Source organism: Cyanistes caeruleus, chromosome 18 (genome assembly GCF_971803275.1).
Source record: "Cyanistes caeruleus chromosome 18, bCyaCae1.hap1.1, whole genome shotgun sequence".
NCBI classification, from domain to species: Eukaryota; Metazoa; Chordata; class Aves; order Passeriformes; family Paridae; genus Cyanistes; species Cyanistes caeruleus.
In genome coordinates, this window is record NC_141718.1 from 4,324,805 (window position 1) to 4,349,437 (window position 24,633).

Below are 24,633 nucleotides of genomic sequence, written 5' to 3' on the forward strand. Positions count from 1 at the left end.
ATAATCCATGAAATTCTCCAGGGTAGTTCTGGCTTAGTGGGAATCAGACACATAATCCCCAGAACCACTTTTTGGATATTTTCAGCCAAGTTTTGAGTCTCCCTGTCTTGAAAAGGGGGAATCAGTACAACACAGATGTTAAGGCAGTGAAAGGCAGGAAAGCCTGTTAATTTCTCTCAGCACATTCTTGTCAGAGAGGACAGAGGATTCTGAGTATGTTTAATGACTGTTGTGTAACAACAGAGTCCAGCCTCTCTCTCTGAGGCACCTTGAGGCTGATGTAGCAAAGAGAAGCTCAGTTACAAATAACTCTAATATGTAACCAGCTCTAAAATTTCTTCAATTTGATGCTGTTCCTGAAAGCTAGACTGTGCTTTTTTGTGCTTTTGACCCCATTTCAAGGCTTTTTACAGCAGCAATTCATGATTTTCTTTATTTGGAAACCCTTCTTACCCTGCTTTGGCTGAGTTTTGATTCATAGCTGAGCTGCTGGAAGCTGCACAACCGTTGTAGGATGTGCTTCTGTTGTGCTATTAAAGGGCTCAAACATCCATGGAAACATTCCCCCAGCACTGCCATCCCACCAAAAACAAGGTGGGAACCACGAGGGGACCAGAGGGAATCGGGACAGCCTCAATCCTTTGCGGAGCTCCAGCCCCTTTAATAACAAACAGCACAACCATGAATAAATAAGAGCCTGGATTGTTTACTGAGCGTTTTATTTGTACAAAGAGGCATAGCAGGGAGTGAGGAATGAGAGCAAACAGCAATTCTGCTCCCGAGAATGCAGAGCTGGGGCTGGGAGCTTCACCATCCACCCCCAGGAGCAGCACAGGCTGCAGGCCAGGCTTCACAGCGATGGAGGACCGAGAAAAATCAGGAACACAGGAATCAGCAAAAGGAGGAGCAGAAAGCAACAGAACAGTGCTGCCCTGCTGCCTCACTCTTGGATTAACAACTCCATCTGTTCGAGGCCAGGCTCGCTGTCATTTCACAAGACAGAAAGAAAATCCCTGTTCAATTCCAGCGCTTGGTGTCCTTCAAACAGAAAGGAAAACACCTCGGATGCAGCGCAAGGGCTTGAGAACACATCACCAATCTTTCTGGAAGTTACATTTTAAAACTCTAAATAAATTACTAAGCAAAACCACCCCTGTGTTAAATATCTAATAATTAGTAAAATCCAGTTACTACTTGTAGCAGTGCAAAACAAAATAGCAGCATTTGTATGGAAATGGGATTCAGTGTAAACGCTTGTTACTGAAACTGTGTAAAATGGGTCTGGCTGGAGCTCAAACTCTTCCAGAGCCTCTGCCTGGCTTGCAGACCTTTGGAGGCTCCTGTTTCCAGGAGGACAGTGACCAGCACGTGCTGGAATCCCTCACCTGCACACCAGGTTCAGCAGGCCTGCTTTGATGGGAGGCTATTTGGGGCTTTTTAGCCCCAAAGCAAATATTAACTTTAGAGTTAAAGCAAATAAAGTTGGGAATGAGAAGCCTGGCCCCAGAAAACTACACCAGGATCAGGGCATACATCAGTATTTCTGCTCAGAAGCAAGAACAGACCAGACCCCCCCACCCACTGTTGAGTGGGTCACTGAGCTCTTACCTTTGGAATATTTTTGAATGGGACCTTAAAGCTCATCCTGTTCTACTCCCTGCCCTGACAGGGACACCCTCCACTCCCCCAGGTTGCTCCAAGCCCCATCCCACCCCCAGGACTCAGCGTTCAAACAAGAACCTGAATTAATCAGAAAGCAAAAAGTAGACGTGGTGTGAGCGAGCAGGTGGAGCTGCTCCGCGGGCAGTGTCCCCAATCTCGCCCTGTGTCCCCAGGCCCCGGGGATGCTGTCGAGCACACGGTGTGGGATCAGCTTCGCCAAAACGCTGGATTTGGGAGGCAGGCGCGTTGCTCCAGACCTGCTCCGAGCCAGATGGGTTCGCTGCGGACACACCCCCGGGAGCTCCGGGAGTGTTTGCTCAGGGAGGGGATGGTTTCCAGCACCCGGCCTGACCACTGCTGGAAGCCACATCACGATGGAGCCATGTGATAGAGCACGGGCAGAGATGGGTGAAAAGCCACACTCGCATCCTCAGGGCATCCCCAGCAGCTGACGGGAGGGGCGGCAGGACGGTGGGGACCGGACGGGAGAACCTGCTGGGTCCGGAGCAGCGCCGGGATGGAAGCGGGATGGAACCGGGATGGTACTGGGGTGGTACCGGGGTGGTACCGGGATGGTACTGGGGTGGTACCGGGATGGTACCGGATGGTACCGGATGGTACCGGGTACCAGACGGGAGAACCGGCAGGACTGAAGCGATGCTGGGATGGTGGATGCCAGGGGGGAGAACCAGGTAGGATGCAGCATTCTCTCGGCGCCCCGGCAGATCCCGCTCCGCTACCGCCGCCGGACGGGCCGGTAGACACAGATGGCCATGAGGATGATGGTGAGCAGGAGAGCGCTGAGGATGCTGCCCAGCAGCACTGCGGCGGGAAGAGAAAGAACATTAATAAAACACTCCCTGACCAACTCCCGAGCCCCCGGCCGGGTCGTGGCGAGGCTGTACCCGCTGCCCCCCGCTCCTCACCCAGGTTCTGGTGCTGCAGCACAGCGTAGGGCCGGCTGCGCTCCGCCGGGCCCGGCGACAGCGGGGACAGCGCCCAGCCCCGCGCCGCCGCCAGCCCCATGGCGACACAGCACCGAGCCCGCCGGTCCCCGGGCTTTGTGCACCGGGCCCGGCCCTGCCCCTTCCTGCCGCCCGCCCCGCCCCGGGACCGGCCTTCCGGGGGAGCGGGGCGATGGAGCGGCACCGGGAGCGGGCACCGGGAGCGGCTCCGGGAGCGGCTCCGGGAGCGGCACCGGGAGCGGCACCGGGAGCTGCACCGGGAGCGGCACCGGGAGCGGGGCGATGGAGCAGCCCCGGGAGCGGCACCGGGAGCGGCCCCGGGAGCGGCCCCGGGAGCGGCCCCGGGAGCGGCCCCGGGAGCGGGCACCGGGAGCGGCACCGGGAGCGGGGCGATGGAGCAGCCCCGGGAGCGGCACCGGGAGCGGCACCGGGAGCGGCACCGGGAGCGGCACCGGGAGCGCCCCGCGCCCGGCCGGGGGAGACCCGCGTGTCCACCCCGCGTGTCCACCCCGCGTGTCCCTGCGCCCCCGTGGGCATCTTCTCCCCGCCCCAGCCCCGTGGTGTCCCTCCAAGCCCCGTGGGTTCTGTAAGGTGTTTATAGCCCCCCAAACACCGAGGAACGCGGTGATGCTGCCCTGGGAGCGACGGGAAGCCACGGCAGGTGGCTGATTCACACCAGCGCAGGGATGCCTCACCCCGACCCAAATTCGGTTTTAAAATGAGATGTATTAGGGTCTCCCCCTCTTCAAATGCCTATTCCCCGGATCCCCCGGGATGGGGCGGCGGGAGACACCGACCTGCCCGGCTTCAGCAGCACCTGGGGCCCGCCCCGGGGTTCGGGCAATTCCTCGGCCGGACTTTGGATCTTTGTAGCAGGACAAGGTGTGCGGGGACAGTGACAGCCCCCCCGTGTCCCCATGCCCAGCCCGAGCTCGGCGCTCCACGAACACAGCACGGCGAGCTCCGGCTCCTCTCCCTCCCCTCATCTCCGAGCATCGGCATCAGCTTTATTTTCCAAACACTCACAGCTACACACATGCACGGGGGTGGGGGGCCCACGGGCACCTCCGAGCGAGGCGATCCCTCCATCCGCTGCGGGAATTGGGGTTCCCCTTGGCTGCCGGGCCCCAGCAGCGCCGGTCCCGTTCTCCCTGCCGTGGATCGCCGCTTTTCCTGCCGGCAGCGAGAACGGGCTCCGCTCCGCTGCCACCGGTGTGCCCGTGGTGATGCCAGCTCCGCTCCGTGCCGGGAGGGCGATGGCAGCTGCCCCATCGCTGCCCCAAGGAGGGAGCCAGAGCGGTGTCCTTGTCCCCCGGCCGCGCTACAGGACGGGGGCCATGCCCACCCCCTCTGCCTGGGGGGCTCTGGAGATCTTCTCGGGCCGAATGCAGACGGCGAGGCGCTGAGCGAGAGACAGAGCACAGCGGATTTCCCTCCGAGCCCTTCCCAAGCTCTCCCGGTGGGATTTCATTGCCACACCGAGATGCTGAGGATGCCCCAAGCGCCTGACCCGAGTGGGGTCCCTGCCCAGCCCAGCCCACCCAGGAGCCGTGGGATTGTCCCTCCTGCTCCTCACCTGCTTGAGGGACCCCGGCGTCCAGACGAGCTTGTACACCATGTAGAGGGGGATGCAGATGAAGGACGATGCTCCGATGAGGAATCCCACGGAGATGCTCCACTCGGGGTACCGGTAGTCAAAGAGGGTCAGGGGTGGCTGCTCCAGGAGGGAGCTGATGACTATGAACTGTGATGAGAAGAGCCACAGGGGCCCCGTGAGCAGTCTGGGCCCCTCTCACCAAGACACACATTGAGGGGCTGGAGTGTGTCCAGGGAAGGGAACAGAGCTGGGGAAGGGGCTGGAGCCCCAGGAGGGGCTGAGGGAGCTGGGAAAGGGGCTCAGCCTGGAGAAAAGGAGGCTCAGGGGGGACCTTCTGGCTCTGCACAACTCCCTGACAGGAGGGTGGGGGTTGGATTCTGCTCCCAGAGAACAAGGGACAGAAGCAAAGGAAATTGCCTTAAGTTGTGCCAGGTTATGTTGGACATCAGGGAGAATTTTCTCACCAAAAGGGCTGTGCAGCCCTGGCACAGCTGCCCAGGGCAGTGCTGGAGTCCCCATCCTGGAGGGATTTAACAGATGTGTAGATGTGGGGGCATGGGTTGGTGGTGGCCTTGACAGTGCTAGGTAATGCTTGAACTCTTTGATCTTAGAGGGCTTTTAAACCCTAAATAAATAATTTAAAAACCTAAATAATCCTCTGGTCTCCCCAGCCCTGGCACTGGTGGCAGCTCACCCCACAGGTTATCACAGGCTACAAGGATGGAACATCTTTAAGCATCTTTAAGGTCCCTTCCAACCCAAACCATTCTGTGATTCCATGATTCTATGAACACCATCCACGTCCTGCTGCTCTCCCTGTCGTCCCAAATCCCAGCCAGCATGGACATCACAGGGACATCTCCCAGGCTGCCAGCCCTGGCTGGGTGAGGGCTCTGTCCAACCAGCCCCGTGAGCCTTCGAGGGCTGCTCAGCCCCGTGCTGAAACAAACCCGTTTGCCGTGTGCTTTGATGATAATACTCCTCTCTTAATAACCAGGGCAAAGTGCTTAGAGCCATAATTAATCCTCACAAGGCCTCTTCTCCTGCAGATCCGGTGAGATTAGACCCCTCTGCCGACGGCAGCCTTTGAAGTGCCGTGGGAGCTGGCATTTCAAAGGGACGGATCCAGCCCGGCACACGGGAGCTGGACCCGTGGCCGGCCCTGCCAGGGATGCTGCGTGCTGGGAGGATGAGACAAAGCTGAGCTCGCACCGGTGTGAGCACCCAGCTTTGCCCTGGAGCTGTGGAAAAGGCTGGAAAATGAACTTCCAGCTCCCTTTCTCGGTGAGGGGCTGTGGGCACTGTGGTGGTGCCCGTGGCTGGAGCAGCAGCACGGGGAGGGCTGGCATGAGCTCCCACAGCCCTGTGTGACCCCAGAGCGGTCTCCTGGAAGCTTGGTGACCTCATGAGAGTCACAGGGGAGTTATCCATGGCACAGGGAGCTGGGCAGCAGAGGGGAGTGGCTGTCCTGTGAGGTGTCCAGCGGGACAGAGATGACCTTGTCCGTAATTCTGCCGTGGATACTCACTGCCAGCAGGGCCGGGCTGATGGCGACCCAGCACAGCTTCCAGAAGAACCCCGGGGTGAAGCCCAGCATGGCTTTGACATCGTGGGAGAACCTCTGGATCCCTGCCGGAGGAGAGAGCCCTCAGAGCCCAGGGATCCCACTGGGGACGTGGGTTCAGGGATATCCACACGGACACAACGCCCTCTGCTCCCATCCCAGCCTGGCCAGGAGCCCCACACGGGATCCAGTGCCCGGGATTTACTCACCTGTGCAGGGTCACACACCCGTGCAGGTGCCCACGGGGTGTTTTCCATGACAGAGGCAGTTTCTTACCATAAAACCAGGAGACAGCGATGGTTTCCAGGAGCACCACTGCCAGGATGGAGCAGCCAGCACCAAACTCCTCCAGCAGCTTCACCACGTAGGCTCCCCCCTGGAGCAGCACGAGGAGGGGGAGGCTGCAGACCCCACGGGGGTGAAGGAGGGGATGTGGGGGGCCAGGGCAGGGTGGTGCCAGTGGAACTCACGTAGGTGAGGGTGCTGAGGGAGCCCAGGAAACAGACGGTGATGAGGCCAAGGACGAAGAGCTCCCGTCGCCCTGCCAGGACCTGGGGGTACTCGTCCATCACGGCCGTGATCACGGCCTCCAAGCCTCCAAACTGCAAAGGAAATGCTGGCATGGGGTGGGGAAATGGGATGTGGGGACAGTCCTGCTCTCCAAGAAAATCCACATGGCAGAGTGGGGATGTCCCATCCCTTCTTTCCATCCCATCCCAGCCCTTCCCAAGGCTGTAACTCCCCTCACCCACTGTCACCTCACTATCTGCTGTGGGACACGGCCACCCCCGGTCCCTGCTGGGGACACAGCTGGGCTGTCCCGCTCCTACCGTGCTGTCCAGCCCCAGGGTGATCATCATCAGGAAGAAAACGATGGCGAAGAAGGTGGATCCTACCATGTTGGCGATCGCTTCAGGGTAGGTGATGAAGAGGAGGCTGGGCCCTAGGAGGGGACACTGGCTTGGTTGGCTGTTCCCTGGCATAGCCCTGAGGGTGGGGATTTGGGGAAGAGGCTGCTGGAGGGAGGAGAACCTTTATCTCTGGCGACATCCTCCACCTCCACATCCCTCATCTCGGCCATGTAGCCCAGCACGGTGAAGATGACGAAGCCTGAGAGGAAGCTGGTGAGGCAGTTCACAGCACTGGTGACGAGGGCATCCCTGGAAGGCAGAAAAGAGGGAGAAACCCCTCACCCTGCTCCAGCTGTCCTGGCCTTCCCGTACTCCAGTTCCCTCTCCTTGCCCCCCCACCAAAACCGTCAGGGGAATGGGGAGAGGTGCCCAGCCTGCAGCCACAGGACCAGGAGCTGTTGGGATGTGGCAGTGGGGACCAGGAGCTGTTGGGATGTGGCAGTGGGGACCAGGAGCTGCCAGGACATATCTCCACTGCAGCTCTGCCCACTGGGATGGACCCTCCTCACCTGTAGCAGTTGTTGTGGAAATGGTTGTAACTGGCCAGAGCAAGGAGGACTCCAAATCCAGGGCCCAAGGAGAAGAAAATTTGTGCAGCAGCATCCACCCAAACCTGGAGGGAGAAACAACAGGAGGATGGGCAGGGCTGGGGTGGGGAGGTGTCCCACAGTACCAGTGACATGGACACCCCATGGCACAGGCTGTGCTGGCACACATGTCCAGACCCCCTCTCCTGCCTGCCCCGTGCCCTCAGGAGATGTCCTGGGAGCTGCTGTGCCGTGGAGTGAGCTCATTTCCACCCTGGGGTCCTGCAGCAGCACAACTCAGCAGTGTCACCTGTGCTCTCCCACGCTCAGGGCAGGGATGGATGGAGGGGAGCCCCGAGCCTGCCGTGCCCACTCCTGCCCAGCACTCAGTGCTGGCAGCACGGCCCTCATTACCTTTAATGAGAATTCTCAAGTGCTGCCTGGTAATTACCCACAGGAAGCCCATTGTCAGCCCAGGGGGGAGCGCAGCACAAACAAAACCGGCCAGAATGAGATGGGTGATTCAATTATGGATTTACATTTCCAAGAGCCTGTCCAGGGCGCCTCGTTTCTGTGGGAACGAGGGCCCCAATGCCCTGTGGTGGGGCCAGACCCATGGGCAGGGTTGGGTGGGTGTCCTGGGGAGGGATTCTGGGTGCTGCCATGCCCAGATGGGTGGGTGGGTGTCCTCTGCAGGGCTCTGGGTGCAGGGGGTCCCACCGTGCACTCACCGCGGTGCTCAGGAGCTTGCCCCAGTCCGGGCGCAGGTAGAAGACAACCCCTCTCCAGGCTCCAGGCAGGGTGGCCCCTCGGATGAGCAGGATGAGCAGGACGACATAGGGCAGCGTGGCTGTCACCCACACCACCTGGGGGGAGGCAGCTGTCACCCCACGGCTGCACAGAGCACCCAAAGCCCCGTGTTGGGCAGGGGCTGAGGAGGAGGAGGAGGAGGTGACATTCCCTCTTCCACAGTCAGGTGTGTGTCAGGATCCTCCCTGGTGATGGGTCCCTCCTGCCCTGGCAGGGCAGTGCTGGAGCCCTCCTCACCTTCCCAGAGGTTTTCACCCCTTTCCACAGGCTGAAGTAGACGATGGTGAAGATGAGGAAGAGGCAGAGGAGCAGCTGCCAGCGGATCCCCCCGATGTCATACAGACCCCCGGATTTCTGGATCTCCAGGACCTTCCTCCTGCAGACAGGGATCCCCACGGCTGGGAGCAGGCTCAGCCCCAGGCAGGCCAGCTCCTCAGGAGCATTCCCACCCCAGAGCTCCCTCAGGGATGTGCCCAGCTCGCACCATCCACATCCGTGCACTTACGTGTAGAACTCCTCGGCGGGGGACCTGGAGAAGTTGGTCCAGGTCACGTTGCTCTTCCCAAAGTAGTTGGTGCAGTCAGGGGTGTTCCAGGGGTTGTCACAGCTGGCCCAGGGCAGGGTGCCCGAGAAGGATGAGTAGAAGTAGTAGAGAGCCCAGGCAATGATGGTGTTGTAGTAGAAGGAGACGTAGAGGCCGATGATGCAGATGGCAAAGCCGATGCCTGGGAAGAGCAGGATGGGGCTCAGCCCCGGGACACGGCTTTGGGGACCAGCTGGGGGTCACGGTGTCACCTGGGCTGGGGGTCTCTCACCTTTGAAGATGGGGCAGATGCGCTTCCAGATGGGGATGGCACCTGTCCTGTGGAACTGCCCCAGGGCCAGCTCCATGTAGAAGAGGGGCACCCCTCCGAAAACAGCCATCAGCGTGTAGGGGATGAGGAAGGCTCCTGCAGGGTGGGGAGCACAGCAGGGTGACCACCAGGCTGCCAGGGGACCATGGTATTGTCACCTCCCTCCCTCCAGGCACTGCCCCAGCAGGTTTGGATGTGTTTGTGAGAAGTGCTGGAAATGATCTGGTCAGAGGAGCTCAGAGATGTGAGCTTGGTGTTCCAGCATCCCAACATCCCTGCTGGAATCCCAGCCCTTCCAGGGGAGGCACCATTTGGCCAGGATGGAGCAAAGAGCCACACAAACCATTGAGGTACAGAGGAGGGGACACCCAGCACCCCTCAGGTCTGGAAGAGTTTTGGAGGAAAATCTGACTGAATATGCACAGCCACCCCAAGACACATAATTAACGCTGTAATCTGCATTATTCATAACATCCTCATTTTTACTGGGGCTACACTCGTACCCCATGGAGCTTTTGGAAGTGGAACTGCTCTCTGAGTTCTGCTGGGATTAGTTAATTTAACCCCCACGGCTCCTCCCTCTGACAGATGTGTGTGTGGTGCAGCATCCCAACACTCCCAGTATCCCCAGCATCTCCAGTATCCCCAAACCCTCAGCACCTCCAGCATCTCTGGCATCCCTAGCACTCCCAGTATCCCCAGAACTCCCAGTATTCCCAGTATCCCTGTCACCTCCAGTACCCCAAATATCCCCAGCACCCTCCTGCAGCCCCCCAGTTTGCCTGGCAGGACTGGCCCAGCAGGACCAAGTGTTTTCAGTGTTTTCCTTCCAGATCCGGGGCTGTGGGTGAGTCCAGTGCTGCCCATCCCAGTGCTCCCCATCCACGGGGCTGTGCTCCCCCAGAGCTGCTCCCTGAACTCCTCATCCTCCCGAATGTGTGGGGTGGCTGGGAACCACCCACCCAAACCAGAGCAGGCAGAGGGGCTCAGCTCTGCTCCCAATCCCACAGGAGCAACTGGCAGATAACTCTGTTTCAACGTGGGCACCTGGGATCCACAGTTTTGCCTTGAGTATGGAACTAATTATCTCTTTCTAATTTTCCCAAGCAGTAGAGATGTTCCCCGAAAACCGACTTTGGCAATTAAATCCACTGCGCTTTCCCAAACAGCACAAAATTCTCATCCCCTCCTTTTTTCATTTCCATGTGAGGGGGGTTTCTATCCTGCTCCATCCCAAGCAATTTATTTAGTTGTCATTTACTGAAGGTTTTCCCCCTTCGTGGTGTTTCTGTGTCTTGGTTTCCCATTGATCCCTCAAAGCCAGGGCTGCTCGTGAGGTCCAGCACAGCAGGAGGGTGGGATGCTCATGAGGATGATTTTAAACCAGGAGCCATCCCGAAGGGCAGCTCCCCAGAGCCCCAAGATGTGTGTGAACCTCCCAGCCCAAATTTACGAATCTTAATCCTTTTTTTTTGGCAGTTTGGACCATGCTAATTTCCCCTTTGTGATCCTGGAGCTGCTAACGCACCTCTAACCTCGCTGAGAAAGGAGGGAAAGACCAGGAAAGGAGGAAAGGACCCCAGGGAAGGAGGATGGAGGGAGTGGGGGAGGATCTTGAATGAAGAAAGACAGAAACAGAAAAGAGACAGATGTCGGGAGAAGTTGGGTCGGTCTCTAAACCGCCCTGTCTGAAGTGGATCAGCTGCAAACAAAGAAAGAAAAGAAAGAGTGAATTTTTCAGGGTGGGAGAGATGGAAAGTGAGGGAAAAGGCATCATTTCTCCAAAAGAAGGCTTAAATAAACCCAGTGGTGTCCTTACCCCCTCCGTTCTGGTAGCAGATGTAAGGGAACCGCCAGACGTTGCCCAGATCGACGGCGAATCCGATGACGGAGAGGAGGAAATCCATCTTTTTGCTCCACTTGTCCCTGGGGTGGGTGTGGGGGTTTGGGGGTGTGGGGCTGCTGGGGGGACCCAGGCAGGGCTGCTCTGCCATCCTGCCAACCCGGCAAATCCTGCAGGATTCAGGCTGAGTAACTTGGGGCCGGGAAGGATTTCTCTGTTGCTGATGACAGATCCGAGGAGGGGAGGGTCAGGCTGACTGCGCTTCCCCACCTCCCGCTGGAAACCCACGGCACCGAGAGCAGCCGGCAGGGAAACCAGAGCCATGCTCTGATCAAAGGCAGCAGGGGAGAGCCCCTGAGCATGGGGACCAGCCTGACCCTGCAGGGACCAGCATCATCCCACAGGGACCAGCATCATCCCACAGGGACCATCCTGACCCTGCAGGGACCAGCATCATCCCACAGGGACCATCCTCACCCTGCAGGGACCATCCTCACCCTGCAGGGACCATCCTCACCCTGCAGGGATCATCCTCACCCTGTAGGGACCAGCATCATCCCACAGGGACGAGCATCATCCCACAGGGACCAGCCTCACCTTGTGTGAACAAACATCACCCCGTGTGTCCCACCCAGGGGAGGGGATTCCAGCTCAGTTTTGAGGTTGAGGTGATAAAATGGGATGGTGTTTCTCCCTCTCTCCTGACAAATCCCTATTTCTCTCTCCATGGTGTATTTTGCTAAGGAGGTGACACGGATGCTTGCAGGGGAAATTCGGGAATCATGGAGTGGTTTGGGTTGGAAGGGACCTTTAAAGGTCATCTCATCCATCTGGGCTTGATGGGTCTCTCTGGGGTGTGAGCTGCTGGGGAAAAGCCACTTGAAAGCCAAATAACTTTCACAGCTGAGCTGTGACCAGGAGGGGATGGCAGCGTCCCCAAAGCCACCGCTCTGCCCTGTGACAGCTCCACAGCAAAATTCATTGCTTTGAAATGCATCTGTGCAGGGCTTGCACAGAGCCGGGGTCACAGGGCTCTCCCGGGGCTCTGGGGGCCTCCAGCCCCGGCTTTCACAGCCTTTCCCATCTGTAATTAAAAGAAACTAGAGGAGTGATGGAGCCGGAGCTGCGGCTCCAGGGCCATGGTGAGAGGGTTGCTGTGACGACGTGACGCAGCTGCCCGGCACGGGAAGCCTCTGGACACTGTTAATCCCTCAGGCACACACATGAAAACCCGTTAGAAACCTCCAGTTAAAAGCACATTTATATTTTTGTGTATGTGTGTGTGTGTGTGTGTGTGTGTGTGTGTCTGGCCCTGGCTGCTCGGGCTGTCCTAGAATGGAATCAGGCAATCATGGAATTGTTGAGGTTGGAAAAGCCTAAGAGTGGGTCCAGTCCTGCCAGTCCCTGCACAGGGTGGGCTGCACTCCACGGGCTTCTCCCTCTCCACTGGGGAACCTGAAATTATTGTTGGTTTAAGACGAAATAATTGTTCTTTGAGCACGTCTCCTGTGAAATACAGCAGTTTTTTTTACGAGGAGTGATGAGGATTTTCCCTGAGTGAAGGGGTTGGGTGGGTGGGCTCAGGGTGGTCCCTGGGCTGGGGGGGGAGCGAGCAGAGCTCGGGGGGTCCCAGCACAGCCCCTCCATCAGCCCCCGCTCCTGAGCCTGGTGTGGCTCCCCCCGAGCCAGCCCCAGCACACAAGGGAGGGACAGCTCACCTGCTGTGCTTTATACGGGATTTGTGTCCCTCCTGGGACTTCCCAGAGCCCTGGACCCCAATCCTTCGGCGCGGGAGTGGGGATGGAAGCCGGGGATGCGGGGGCTGCCAGAGGGACCACCCTTGTCCCAGGCTTTGGGGTGAAGGGGAGAAATCTCCTCTGCCTGGGGAGTGTGAGGGGGGAGAGGGGTTTAACCCCTGCCCAAAAACCATCTCGAGGCATGAATAACAGAATTGAGGCAGCTGGTGCTGTAGCAACTGTGAAAAAGAATAGATAATAGACAATAATAGATAATAGATAACAGATATCAGCTCTTCCTCTGCTGCTGACCCTCCTTTTCTGGGGGTGGTTTATGTGGAATGGCTCAGTGGGAGACCAGGCCACGTCCTGCCCCTGCTCAGGAGGGCTCAGCCCTGCCAGGGGTCTTTAGGGTCTTTGGGGTCTGTGGGGTCTGTGGGGTCTGTGGGGTCTGTGGGGTTTGTGAGGTCTGTGGGGTCTGTGGGGTCTGTGGGGTCTGGGGGGTCTGGGGGGTCTCGGGGGTCTGTGGGGTCTGTGGGGTCTTTGGGGTCTCGGGGGTCTGTGGGGTCTGTGGGGTCTGTGGGGTCTGTGTGGTCTGTGGGGTCTGTGGGGTCTGTGGGGTCTGTGGGGTCTCGGGGGTCTGTGGGGTCTGCGGGGTCTGTGGGGTCTCGGGGTCTGTGGGGTCTGTGGGGTCTGTGGGGTCTGTGGGGTCTCGGGGTCTCGGGGGTCTGTGGGGTCTGTGGGAAGCAGGGACAGCCCCCCAGAGACAGAGACCCCTTTCCCATTGGGAAGCAGCTGCTGTTCAAACTCCGGCGTCTGTTTAAAGCCAAGCTCCTTTTTCTCCTGAAGAGTCTCTTGTTTCCCTCACACCGAGCTATTAAATCACACCCCGAGGGGCAGAGCCGGGCCTGCAGGAGCCTCCGTGGCCGGAGCTGTTCCCACAGCCGCTCCCAGCCGGGCCCGAGCGGGGTTTGCAGCGCAGGGATGCGCACGGAGCTCCTGCGCTCGGCACGGGCTCCGTTCCCAGGCACGGAGGATGCCCCGCTCCAGCCGAGGGCTGAGCAGAGCCATCGCTTCAGTACCTCCATCCCCGGCAGATCCCCCCGGGAGCTCGCTGGGGAATGAGCCGTGAATGCTCCCGCTGCTCCCGTCCCGCTGCCCCCTCTCCCCCCCGCTCCTGCGGCTCCTCCGGCAGCGGCTCGGGGCCGCGCTGTCACATCCATCAGGGGAGAGCTTTGAAATCTCCACCTGTTTTTAGAAGCTGCAAGGTGGAAAGAAATGCTGGAGATGGGAGGAGGGCAGGGGAGAGGTGTCCTGGGGAGATCACGGAACGGTTTGGCTCGGAAAGGACCTCAAAGCTCAAGCGGTTCCAGCCCCTGCCCTGGGCAGGGACAATTTCCACAATCCCAGTTCACTCCAAGCCTTGTCCAACCTGGCCTGCGACACTTCCAGGGATCCAGGGGCAGCCACAGCTCCTCCTGTGCCAGGGCCTCGCCATCCTCACGGGGAACAATTCCTGCCCAATATCCCCTATCGACACCTGAGACATCGCGGTCAGGCACAGTCTGTGCACTGCCTCATCCACTCACTTCTGCTTTCCCCCTGTTATTCTCTTTATTCAAAGCACAAATCGCTTCAGATTGAAAGTGCAGAGTTTAAATCCAACTCAAATCAGATTTAAATTTGAATATCCATTGCTTTAGAAGTGGTTTCTAAACACCAGGATGGCTTGATCAGCAGAATGCTTTTATCCCACCTGCTCATCCGTGCAGGGAAATGCAGGGGAGTGAATTGTGGTCTTAAAAAACTATCCTGTTTAAGCCACAGAGGCAGCAGTGGGAAGTTTAATTTAATTAGCATGATACTCAGAGATGTAACTTAATCACATTAAGTATAGATCAACGTGCTCACATTTAAGCTCTCCGAGCTCCAGAAAACAGGGGCCAACCGTCTCCCACCTGTCTTTAATCCGGGGAGAAGCAGAATTTTGCAAGGAAAAGGAAGCAGCAAGGCTTGGGGGGGTGTCCTTGTCCCTGTGCTTCTTTCAGACGATTTTCTCCCAAAGATGCTGGGATCCGTCTGGTCCAGCAATCACATTCCCCCGAGCTGCAGCTCGGTTACATTTGTGCTGCCACCACAGGCATATAAACAGCGAAAAGCAAACAGAGTACACGGAAACACGGCTCCGGCTGCCTCCTGGAAGGTACAGAAGGGACCGAACTGGGATTAATCCCGAGGCCGGAGCTCCCTCGTGCTCTCCTGCCAGCCTGGGCGGTGGAGGGAACCAGCGGGGTTACGGTCCCTGCTGTCACTGGGGAGGAGCAGGGGAGGAAAAGCTGGGAGGCAGAGGATGCAGCTCAGCTCTGGGGTCAGCCTGGGGGGCTGGCGGGGCTCAGCCCGTGCTCCTGCCCTCCGTGCCGGGATTGAACCCCGATGGCAGCGCGGCCGGGCTCGCTGCCCTCGCACTAACGCGGTTTGTAGTTATTGGAAACCGGACTGCGGAGGAGCCAGGATGCTGTTTCTATGGAAATGTCCTGGAACAGTAAACGAGGGAAGAGGAAAACAGAAGAGATGTTAATGGAGCTGCAGGCAGGGCACTCTGCGAGGGGCTGCCATGGTGTGATTTTGAGAGGAGACATTGGGGGTCTCTGGTTATTGTCACCTTCCCGCTGTGCTGGAGCTCACCGGAGCGGGACTGGATGGCTCACGCCTGAAAGGACGTGGTTGTTTCTCCCCTGCGAGGGACCCCCAGAGCCCTGAACCCCTGTCCGAGGCCAGACACTGCCCCAGCGGTCCCCAGGTGCGGGGACACCCCCAGGGCTCTCCCGTCCCGTGTCACCCGGCCCCGCCGCCGCCGTCCCGGACACCTCGGGGCTGGGTCGGGGGTGCGGGGACCTGGCTGGGCTCAGCTGGGAGGGGGCTGGTGGCGACCCGGGAGCTGGGCCCGGCTGTGATCGCACCATGGCCCCGGTCCCGGCTGAGACACCCGCGGGACCACCGGCCCGCACCCGGTCGCTCCTCGACCCGCCGCTGCCGGGCTCGGGGCATGCCGGGGGTGCCGGGGCTGCGGATGCCGGGAGTACCGGGGTGCCGGCGCCGGGAATACCGGGGTGCCGGTGCCGGGAATACCGGGGTGACGGTGCCGGGAGTACCGGGGTGCCGGTGCCGGGAGTACCGGGGTGACGGTGCTGGGGGTACCGGGGTGCCGGTGCCGGGAATACCGGGGTGCCGGTGCTGGGGGTACCGGGGTGACGGTGCTTGGGGTACCGGGGTGCCGGTGCTGGGGGTACCGGGGTGCCGGTGCTGGGAATACCGGGGTGCCGGTGCTGGGAGTACCGGGGTGCCGGTGCTGGGAATACCGGGGTGCCGGTGCTGGGAGTACCGGGGCTCTGGTGCCGGGGTACCGGGGCTCTGGTGCCGGGGTACCGGGGGTTCTGGTGCCGGGGGTACCGGGGCTCTGGTGCCGGGGGTACCGGGGTGCCGGGGTGCCGGTGCCGGGGGTACCGGGGCTCTGGTGCCGGGGGTACCGGGGTGCTGGTGCCGGGAGTACCGGGGTTCTGGTGCCGGGGTACCGGGGCTCTGGTGCCGGGGGTACCGGGGCTCTGGTGCCGGGGTACCGGGGGTTCTGGTGCCGGGGGTACCGGGGTACCGGGGTGCCGGTGCCGGTGCCGGTCGCGGATTGGCGGCCCGGCGGCCCCTCCCCGGCGGGGCGGGGGGCGGTGCGGCCCGGCGGGCCCGGCCCGGTGCCCGGCAGTCTGCGGGCGCTGCGGAGCGAGCGCGGCCATGGCGGCGGCCCCGGCGGGTACGGCGGGCGGGGACCGGCACCGGGGACCGGCACCGGGGACCGGCACCGGGAGCGGCACCGGGAGCGGCACCGGGAGCGGCACCGGGAGCGGCACCGGGAGCGGGGGTGGCGGGGCAGGGCAGGGCCGCACTAACGGGTCTCTTCTCCTCATTTCTCCCCGCAGAGGCGGAGACCCGGCAGCGGCTGCTGCGCACCGTCAAGAAGGAGGTGGGTGCGGGACCCCCGGAGCAGCCCCGGCCCGGTGCCCGCGGATGCGGCGGCTCCTCCCCGGGGGGAGCCCCGGGCCCGCCCGGCTGCTGCTACCGCGGGTTTAAGAGCCCCCCAAAAACCAGCCCGGAGCGGGGCCGAGAGCCCACCCGGCCGAGAGCCCAGCCGGGCGCGGCTGCGGGTCCCGGGGGGCGGAGAAGCATCCGTGCAGCGCCGGTGCCCGGCATCCCAGCGCCCCGCATCCTTGGAAAATCGCCTCTGGCTGGGGGCAGAGCACGCCACAACTTGGGATTTTCCGCAGGGAAAAAGGGCCCGGTGCTGCATCCTTCCCTTGGGAGCGGGGATGGGACGAGCCCTCCCGCAGCACGGCGCTCCTTGGCAGGGCGGGGGGGGCAGCGGGTGCTGGGGACCCCGGCCGGGAAAAGGGGGGACCCCAAATATGTGTGCCCAGTGCAGGGCGATGGCGTTTCGCATCTCGCCGTGCTCCCTCTTCTCAGGCATCTTTAACTCTGTTAGTTCGTACGCTGTTTGATGCTGAGCTGCCTGGAGCTCCGTGTTTGTGCCGTGGGTTATCCCTGAAGGTCCGCGAGTCACCGAGCCCGGCGCTGGGTCACCCGCAGCTCTTGTCATGTCCTGCCCACGCTGTGTCCCTGCAGGTCACCTCCCGGGATGCAGGATGAGGGGGGTGTGTGTGGTGTGTGGTTCCTGGTGTCACCAACATCTCGCTATCCGGTTTACAGAAGCCGGCGAGTGGAAGATGCTGCTCGGAGCCGGGAGGAGCAGAGCCGTGGGTGGTGGGGCTGGGGAGGGGGACAGCGCTGCCCATCCCGACCGCTTCCCACCTTTAATCCTGTGCCGGGTGTGGTGCTAAGGAATACTACTGGTTGCCTCAGCAACAGCTATTAAACCAGGAAAAGGGTATGACATTTATTTAGCGTTGTGGATAGAGCTGCCATCTCATTATGACTGTCTGTGGCAGCTCCTGAGTGCACAGACGGCTGCTGCAGGGTGGGAGCCAGGGCTGCTCCTGGCTTCCCCCAGAGCCTCTCCTGTGCTGGCCTTCAGAGCCCGGCCTCGCTCCCTCCCAGGGCTGTGTGTGGGGGAGAGTGGAGCTGGTGCCTCAGAGAGCAGAGCTGGGCTTGGTCCGTGCCCTTCTGCTGGGGAGATAAGGTGGGTTTGGTGTGAGTAAAGCCTGGGGGAGGGATGGGGTGCGTAGGGAAAGCCCTCCTGCCCTGTGAAGTGCCACCGTGGAGCTGTGACCTGGGTGTTTGACACACCCCAGCCTCTCTCCAGCAGCCCCTTTGTGCTGGCACAGAGCAGAGGCTTTTTTGGTGATCCCATTGTTTGGGATGTTGGTGTGGGTGTGGGTTCCCTGCCTGTGCAGGTACGGGGTGGTTGCCATTCCCTTGGGATCTGCCTTCCACTCCTGCTGGAAGTGCTGAGCTTGGACAGGGGCTGGGTCCAGCAGTGGGGGCTGTGGGTGCATGGCCACACAGGTGGGGGAATTCCATGGAGGACCTGTGCTCTCCATCTGGGCATTGCTCTGGTAGGAATGAAAAACCTGGGGAAACGTGATCCTGGAGGTATTATTAGGTATATTTAGCACCATCCCTGACACTGGCAGCAGGTAGGGTGTTTTTCTGCCTGTTGCTCCCTGCTCATGCTTTTGGTTTTTCTTCCTCTTCTAGGCTGACCTCAGGTTAAGTCAGGAGCTTGTGCACACTCCAAGGAGCAGTAGAAAGGGCCAGTTGTAGAAATTTGGGGTTTTTTTGCCCCCACTCCCAGAATTTTAACCTTTCTCAAACCTGCAGCATTCTCATTTCTCGAGGCCACACCTGGTTTTGCTCCAGCCAGGGCTCTGTGTGAGCTGCCCTCAGTGCAGGTGAGCCCCAGCTGAGAGCAGGGACAGGCAGGGCTGTCCTTGGGGAGCTGTGCCACATCTGTCACCCCAGGGCCATAACTGAGTGATGCAAACAGTGGGAAGAAGGTCTGATCTGGGCAGGGACAGGAACAATAAACAGGAATTACCCAGGGCACCGAGCAGCCCTCAGTATTTGGCTGTTGCCATGGTTAAGGCACTGGATTCTGGAGAAGTCCTGTGCTGCAGTGGATGTGCAGGTGGAGATGAGCTGTGTTATCTGTCACCATCTTCTTCCTCCCCCCTCTGCCCCATATGGTCATAACAAATCAAACCAACCCTGGAAGCTGCAGAATTGACTGTTTGTCAGCAAGCTGCAGGGGAAGGAGTGAGGTCTGACTTTGTGAGGCATCCTGTGTCCTCTTATGCAGGATAAGCAGCGTGACCAGCATCCTCTGATTTTTTAGAGAATTTTATCAGATGGAACGAGGCTTTTTTACAAACCCAGAGCCTGAAATACCCAGGTTTGGAGGGGTGTGGGTTCTCAACTAGAATTATTCCCCTTGCAACCTGTGCTCCTCCCCTTCTTTTAGGAGTTTTGTTCTGAATAGAGGGGAGTCCTGAGGTCTGTTTTTAACTCCCTCCAGGCAGCTGCGTGGCACAGAGGAAGGGAAGCAGGTGTTACCTGTGCAATCCACCTGCACACGTGGCCCTGGAATGTGAGCTGAGTGAAAAGCTGAGTGCTGTATGAAAGCAAACAGTCATCTCGGTCGTTCTTCTGCAAAAACTTAGTTTATGTTTAACTTGCCACCCGGGAAGCAGCTCTGAGTCTTTATTCATCAGTAATTGTTGAACCTGGATTAAAAATTTTGCTGCCTTTTCTTAGGAATTCTTTCAAAAACTGGGGTTGACCACAGCCTGCCTGTCTTCCACCAGATATATTGTTTATTTTTTCAGTAGCTGGAATGGTTGTCACTGTGTAGCTGTTGACTAATTCCTTCATCATGTGTCATGGGAACAACAGTCAGTCTCTTCCTCCCACCCTTTCAGAGAAGCCCCTGCTTTGCAGTCATGTTGCCTGGTTTGTGGCTAAATAACACAAATGACTGGTAAGAGCAATGCTTTTGCAGCTTGGGTTTGTTTTCCTGTGTGCCTGCCGTTCCTAAATATCAGATTGCAGGCGTCAGTGCCAGCTATTTCATTCTGGATGGGTAGAAAATTGTAAATTAATTTAATGTTACTAGGGTTTGAAAAATTAATGTTGAGAGCTTTAAATGTTCTCAAGGCCAGCTTATTAGAAAAGGGGAAAAAAAAAAGGGAAAAGGCCTTTGTGTAGCTGTCAAAAGTGTTCAGGCAAGATAAGGATGAGGATGATGAGCTGAAGGTTGGTGATGAAAGCTGCTGTTGGCAGAGGGACCCTCTGATGTCTCCCAAGCACCCAGGGCAGCCTTTTTCAAATGTTTCTGTTCCAAGAGAGAACAGAGGGCTCTTAATGCAGCATTTCTCGATTGCCTGCATCGATCTGCTCTGAAGAGCAGCACTGATCACTGGGGACCATTTCCTCTCCTTTTAAAGACAGAAGCAGGGCTTTGCACAAGAGCTCTCGTGCTCCAGAAACCCCTGGGCTTGAGCCTTCATCTCCAGAGCAGGTTTTGTGCTGCTTTCCCCCTTCCTCACGCCTGCCCTGGGCCAGGGGACCCTCTGTCCTCTGCTGCCAAAATATCCTGCTCTCCTCCCTCCTGTTGCCATGGAAATACCTGGCTTTGCCCAGATTCAGGACTTCAGGGCAATTTGGAGCTGGAAGTTGCCCTTGGTTTCAGCACCATCCTTTGCCATGTTGGCAGTGAGTGCCATCACTACCTGGGAAAAACAGGAGCTTTGGGATGTGGTGAGAACAGAACCCGGCTTGGGGGTCGGGTGTGCTGGAAAAACCACAGAAATGACTAAAGTTTGCCTTAAATGTTTCCTTAAATGTCTGTGTTGAGCATTTACAGCGAGCAGTGCCAGCAGTGCCCACAGATGGCGTGGAAATGTGCGTTTGACAAGCACAACAGGAATAGAACCAGCTCTAACGTGATCTTAGGCAGCTTAAATGAGTGTTGTAAGCACGGATTTTTGGCCAAAAGTTGATGCTCTGTGAAGAAAGTCTGGTGCAAAAACACATACCAGCAAGTGCACGTGGCTGGGATCACCCCTGTGTCCCCCAGGATAATGCAATGTTGCATTTTGGATCCTTCCATTAATCTATTTTAAACTCATTTTCCAGCAAACTGCACAAATATTGGGAGTTCTTCTCTTCCCTTATCCCCCAAGGAACCTCATCCCAGTCCCCAGCTGTGAGCAGACGTGGTTCCTGGGGAAGGGCTGGCCTGGAATTCCCTCCTGTGTGTCACCAGGAGGATCCCTCAGCTGCAGGAGGTGCCATGTTTTATTCAGAGAGCGGTCATAAATAATTAAATATGACTTTTAGCAAAGCCAAAGGTCTCAGTGGGCTGCAGGGTGATCGATGTTCCTGAGGCAGCAAGAGTAGGGAACTGCCAAATGGCTTTCAAGGCAAGTGCCTGCTGCCATCAGAGCTGTCCCTGTGCTGTCCCCTCGTGCCAGGGGCCACCAAAACCTCCCTGGGTACAAATGGAGCCCGTGCCCTGCAGCTGGGGGTGTTTTAACTGATCCAAGCACAATTAATTGGGATATTTTTTTTTGTGGTCAGCCAGTGAACTCTTGGAGAAGCGTCAGAGCGTGGTGGTGGTGCTGAGCAGTCTGTCTGGCACCTGCCTGTGGGATAATCAGGGTGTTTGTTGTTGGAGAGATGAGGAACGTGGTAACGCAGGAGAAACAGGGAATCCTGTTGGAAAATGCGAATTTTATCAACAAGGCTGCTAAAAAAGGGTGTTGTAGCAACAAGGCAGGCAACAGGCAGACATTTCATTTTCACATGAGGAGATAAATCTGGTTGATGAGAGGTTTCAGTCTGAGAAGTTCTGCTTTAGCTCCAACATGATGAAATATCCCAGGATTTCCATCAGCATTCCCTGCACACAGAGCCTCCTGTGGGCACCAGGAGGACTTGGGGGTTTGGAATAATCTTTGTGTCCTGGAGCTGAGCAGAGATTCTGCACTTGCTGTGCCTTGGACACCTCTGGTACATCCAGCAAAACCAGGCTGACATTCCTGCTGGGAAATATTCCCCTGCAGTGCAGGGGAGGCTGTCCTTGCAAATACACCTGGGGGTGTCCTAATGTTGCATCTCAGTGATCCTTCAGCGTTTTGTAACACCTGAGAAGTGACAGTGCTGCAGTGTTCCATGGGCAGCTTTTTCCTGGAAAGAGGCCTTGGTTGGGAGAAGCAATTGCAGGAGAGCTCAGACTGCAGCAAGGAATGCCCACATGCAATCATTGCACCAAAACTGACACGGAAAATGGGATTTTTTTAAGTGCAAGAATTAACTTCAAACACATAATCAAAGCAGTGATGAGAACGAGAAAGCTCCAGCTTGGAAAAGAATTTGAAAAGCAAATTTACAAAAGCAAATCAAGTTTAAAGTCTCTTTCATTAATGGATGGGGTGGTTTTGGTTCTTTTAAAATTATTTTGTTGTTTGCTTGATATCTTTTGGGGGCTTGATGGTTCTTCTGGGCTGGGTGGATTGAACAGGAAGAGTGAACCTGGAAGTGCTGGGTAAATGGTTGGGCTCAGTGATCTTGGAGGTCTGTTCCAACCTAAACAATTCCATGATTCTGTGATGAACTCTGTGACTCTGAGGGGGTACAGGCAGTGCAGCTTCCTGGCTCTGGTCTTGCAGCATCAAATCCACCTGATCTGACACTCCATGTAGAGGAGGATGTTCAGAGTGAGCAGGAGACATCTCCATCATCATCTCCATCATCATCATCATCATCATCATCATCATCATCATCATCATCATCATCATCATCATCATCTCCATCTCCATCTCCATCTCCATCTCCATTATCATCTCCATCTCTGTTTTCTGTTGTAAATCCATTGGGTTTGGGATGGGATGCTCTCCTGCTGTTTTGGCTCCAGTGTGTGGATGCTGTGCCACATTCTTTTCCTCATCCAGGCATTTTTTGGTGCTGGATATGGCAACCAGGCCCATTCCTGCATCTGGTGACCAGGAGCATCCCCACAGCTGCCCTCAGCCTGTGGCAACATGAGTGAGCTTTACCCTGGAACAGGATTGGGAAAAGGATCTCCCTGGGGACCCTGTTTTGCATCTGGCTTGCTGTAAACAATTTCACAGAGTTATGAGCATGGCCAGATAGACAGGAGGTCCCGTGCTTCCACAGAAATGCCTCAATAACCAGCGAAAGGCTTTGCAAGAGGCAGGGAAATAGGCTGCAAACATCCCTGAATGACCCAGAGTACAGGTTCTACAGGGAAAAATCTGGCCAGGTAGAACAGTTGTGAGTCAATATTGCCTTGGGCTAATTAAACCTGGAGTTCTTGGCTTGCTGCTGGTCCCTGCAGCTCGGTGGTGGCTGTGGCTGTGGTGGAATTTGGCTTGTTCCAGCAGTGGAAATGACAACAGAGCTGGGGGACAGCAGAGCTGGACTTAGGATGATGCATATCCCTGGGAATTCTGTAGCAGAGAGGTCTAAGCCTCCATCCCTCCCTGGGCCTGGGGTTTTTGGACAGGTGAGGGTTTGATTTCACTTTCCAGGGGGACATGTCCTGTGCTCACAGCTGGAGCCAAGGGGGTTGTTTGTGCTGCTGTGAAATGCTTGATGATTTTCCTCTTGAGTTTACCTACAGCTAAATTATTAGTTGCTGTTTTAATTTCCTTTCTAATAAAAGAAGAGCAAACATCTCATTTCCCTAGGCTGGCATGAGATCCAGAGTGGGCAGCTTCATCTGTTGGGATTGTTCTGGCTACAATCTGAGAATTAGCATGAAAATGCTGGAGTGCAGCACATATTGAGAGGCTGTTCAAGTCTTCTCTGTGGAGGGAGCCGAGCGTGGCTGAGCCACGTTCCCATCCCTGGATGGAAACTCCCAGTGGATCCAGAGCACGTGGTGGATCCCAGCTGGCTCCCAGTCCTCTGGGGTCTGCAGACAACAGCATGGCAGATCTGCCAGGAGTTTTGGGGTTCTCTGGGCTGTCCTACAGATGCCAAATGTGCCTGTTTGGGCAAATGTAAGATGGTTTTGTTGGAAAACTTTCTTGGTACTTAGAGAAAGCTGGGAGCTCTTGGCTCTATTCCCTGGAAGTGTCGGTTCTGTTCCCTGGAAGTGCCCAAGGCCAGGTTGGACAGGGCTTGGAGCAACCTGGGATAGTGGAAGGTGTCCCTGCCCGTGGCAGGAGGTGGAACTGGATGAGCTTTAAGGTCCTTTTCCATCCAAAACATTCCAGGATTCCAAGATATCCCTTGTTTTGTGTTAGGAGGCCATGTCTGTCTGGCTGGCCTCTCCCTGCTGGGGCTGGTGTTTGTTGCAGTGCCCTTCCCACTTCCAGCCCTTGATTTATTTTTAGTGTTACAACCTCAGTCAGCACAGTGCAATTTTTTTTTTGTTTGTTTGTTTTTTGTTTTTTTTTTTTTTACTTTTAATGAGTAATTTTCCACTAAACTGTGTCTCTTGGAAGGTGTTTTGTGTGTGCCTGGAGCGTGCAGGTGGTTTGTGCAGTGTTGGCACTGAAATGCCCGGTCAGAGCCGGGTCCTGCTGTCCTGGATGGTCCCCAGGCCCTGGACAGGCAGATGGTCACTGCAGGCAGTGTCAATACACTGAAATTTCAAACAAATACTTGAATAGACTGCTTATATTGGAATACTTCCTGATTGAATCAGAAGCTGGTAAAGTTGTAACCCTGCACATTGATTTTCAGGTGTATTTTTGGGGGGGGTTGGGGTTAAAATCCTGATCCCACCAGTGCTGCCATGAGTGTACATTTAATATCTGTGTGTAATTATTTTCTGGGAGATCAGTTGGAGGTGTGAGGGAGAAGTGCTGTGTCCTGCTGACAAAAGCAGCTCTGCCTGCCTGGGTGAGGCTCAGGAGCCATCTACACAAGGGAAAGCCAAATTTCAGGGAATCCCTGAGGGCCCCAAGATGTGAACCTCCCTAGCAGGGCTGCTCCCAGGGATGGCTCCTGGGCTGGACAGGCTGGCAGAATATCTTTGGTGGACATGTGGAATTCCAGGTGGAGGAAAAGGGGCAGCTCTGGGGAGCACCTGGGCGCTGGTGGACACGAGATGTGCGCTGCTTCCCATCCCTGATCCAGCCCTGCAGCCAAGACTGAGGGATGTGTGAGAGACAGAGGCTCCTCTCCTCTTG

At 57.3% G+C, this 24,633-nt stretch overlaps 3 protein-coding genes across 5 annotated transcripts in view; 1 reads left to right on the forward strand and 2 right to left on the reverse strand.

Annotated features, from left to right (window-relative positions):
- Positions 1-702: 702 nt before the first annotated feature.
- C18H12orf76 (chromosome 18 C12orf76 homolog) lies at positions 703-2,755 on the reverse strand. 2 transcript variants are annotated; one of them, XR_015277779.1, is made up of 3 exons: positions 2,589-2,755; positions 2,264-2,484; positions 703-2,207 (listed from the first exon to the last, which is right to left on the reverse strand). XR_015277779.1 is itself a non-coding variant. In XM_086856112.1 (2 exons), the coding sequence occupies exons 1-2, from the start codon at positions 2,686-2,688 to the stop codon at positions 2,399-2,401; spliced, it is 186 nt and encodes a 61-aa protein (XP_086712238.1). In that variant the 5' UTR covers positions 2,689-2,742; the 3' UTR covers positions 703-2,398. The 2 variants fall into 2 exon arrangements, 1 of the variants encoding a protein (XP_086712238.1); XM_086856112.1 differs by having other exon boundaries at positions 703-2,484; positions 2,589-2,742.
- A 1,002-nt stretch (positions 2,756-3,757) lies between these two features.
- On the reverse strand, positions 3,758-10,884 carry LOC111936725 (sodium-dependent serotonin transporter-like). The gene is made up of 12 exons (XM_086856086.1): positions 10,710-10,884; positions 8,852-8,986; positions 8,542-8,761; positions 8,274-8,412; positions 7,958-8,092; positions 7,209-7,312; positions 6,821-6,948; positions 6,619-6,731; positions 6,259-6,390; positions 6,065-6,164; positions 5,753-5,853; positions 3,758-4,371 (listed from the first exon to the last, which is right to left on the reverse strand). The coding sequence occupies exons 1-12, from the start codon at positions 10,882-10,884 to the stop codon at positions 3,949-3,951; spliced, it is 1,905 nt and encodes a 634-aa protein (XP_086712212.1). The 3' UTR covers positions 3,758-3,948.
- Positions 10,885-16,203: 5,319 nt separating this feature from the next.
- SGSM1 (small G protein signaling modulator 1) overlaps positions 16,204-24,633 on the forward strand; it is a 32,484-nt gene continuing 24,054 nt past the window's right edge. Inside the window, exons 1-2 of one of the 2 annotated variants that reach the window (XM_086856538.1) lie at positions 16,204-16,271; positions 16,438-16,481. In XM_086856538.1, the coding sequence (XP_086712664.1) occupies positions 16,253-16,271; positions 16,438-16,481 (63 nt within the window). In that variant the 5' untranslated portion in view covers positions 16,204-16,252. The remainder of the gene's footprint in view (positions 16,272-16,437; positions 16,482-24,633) is intronic. The other variant, XM_086856539.1, reaches the window with a different exon arrangement.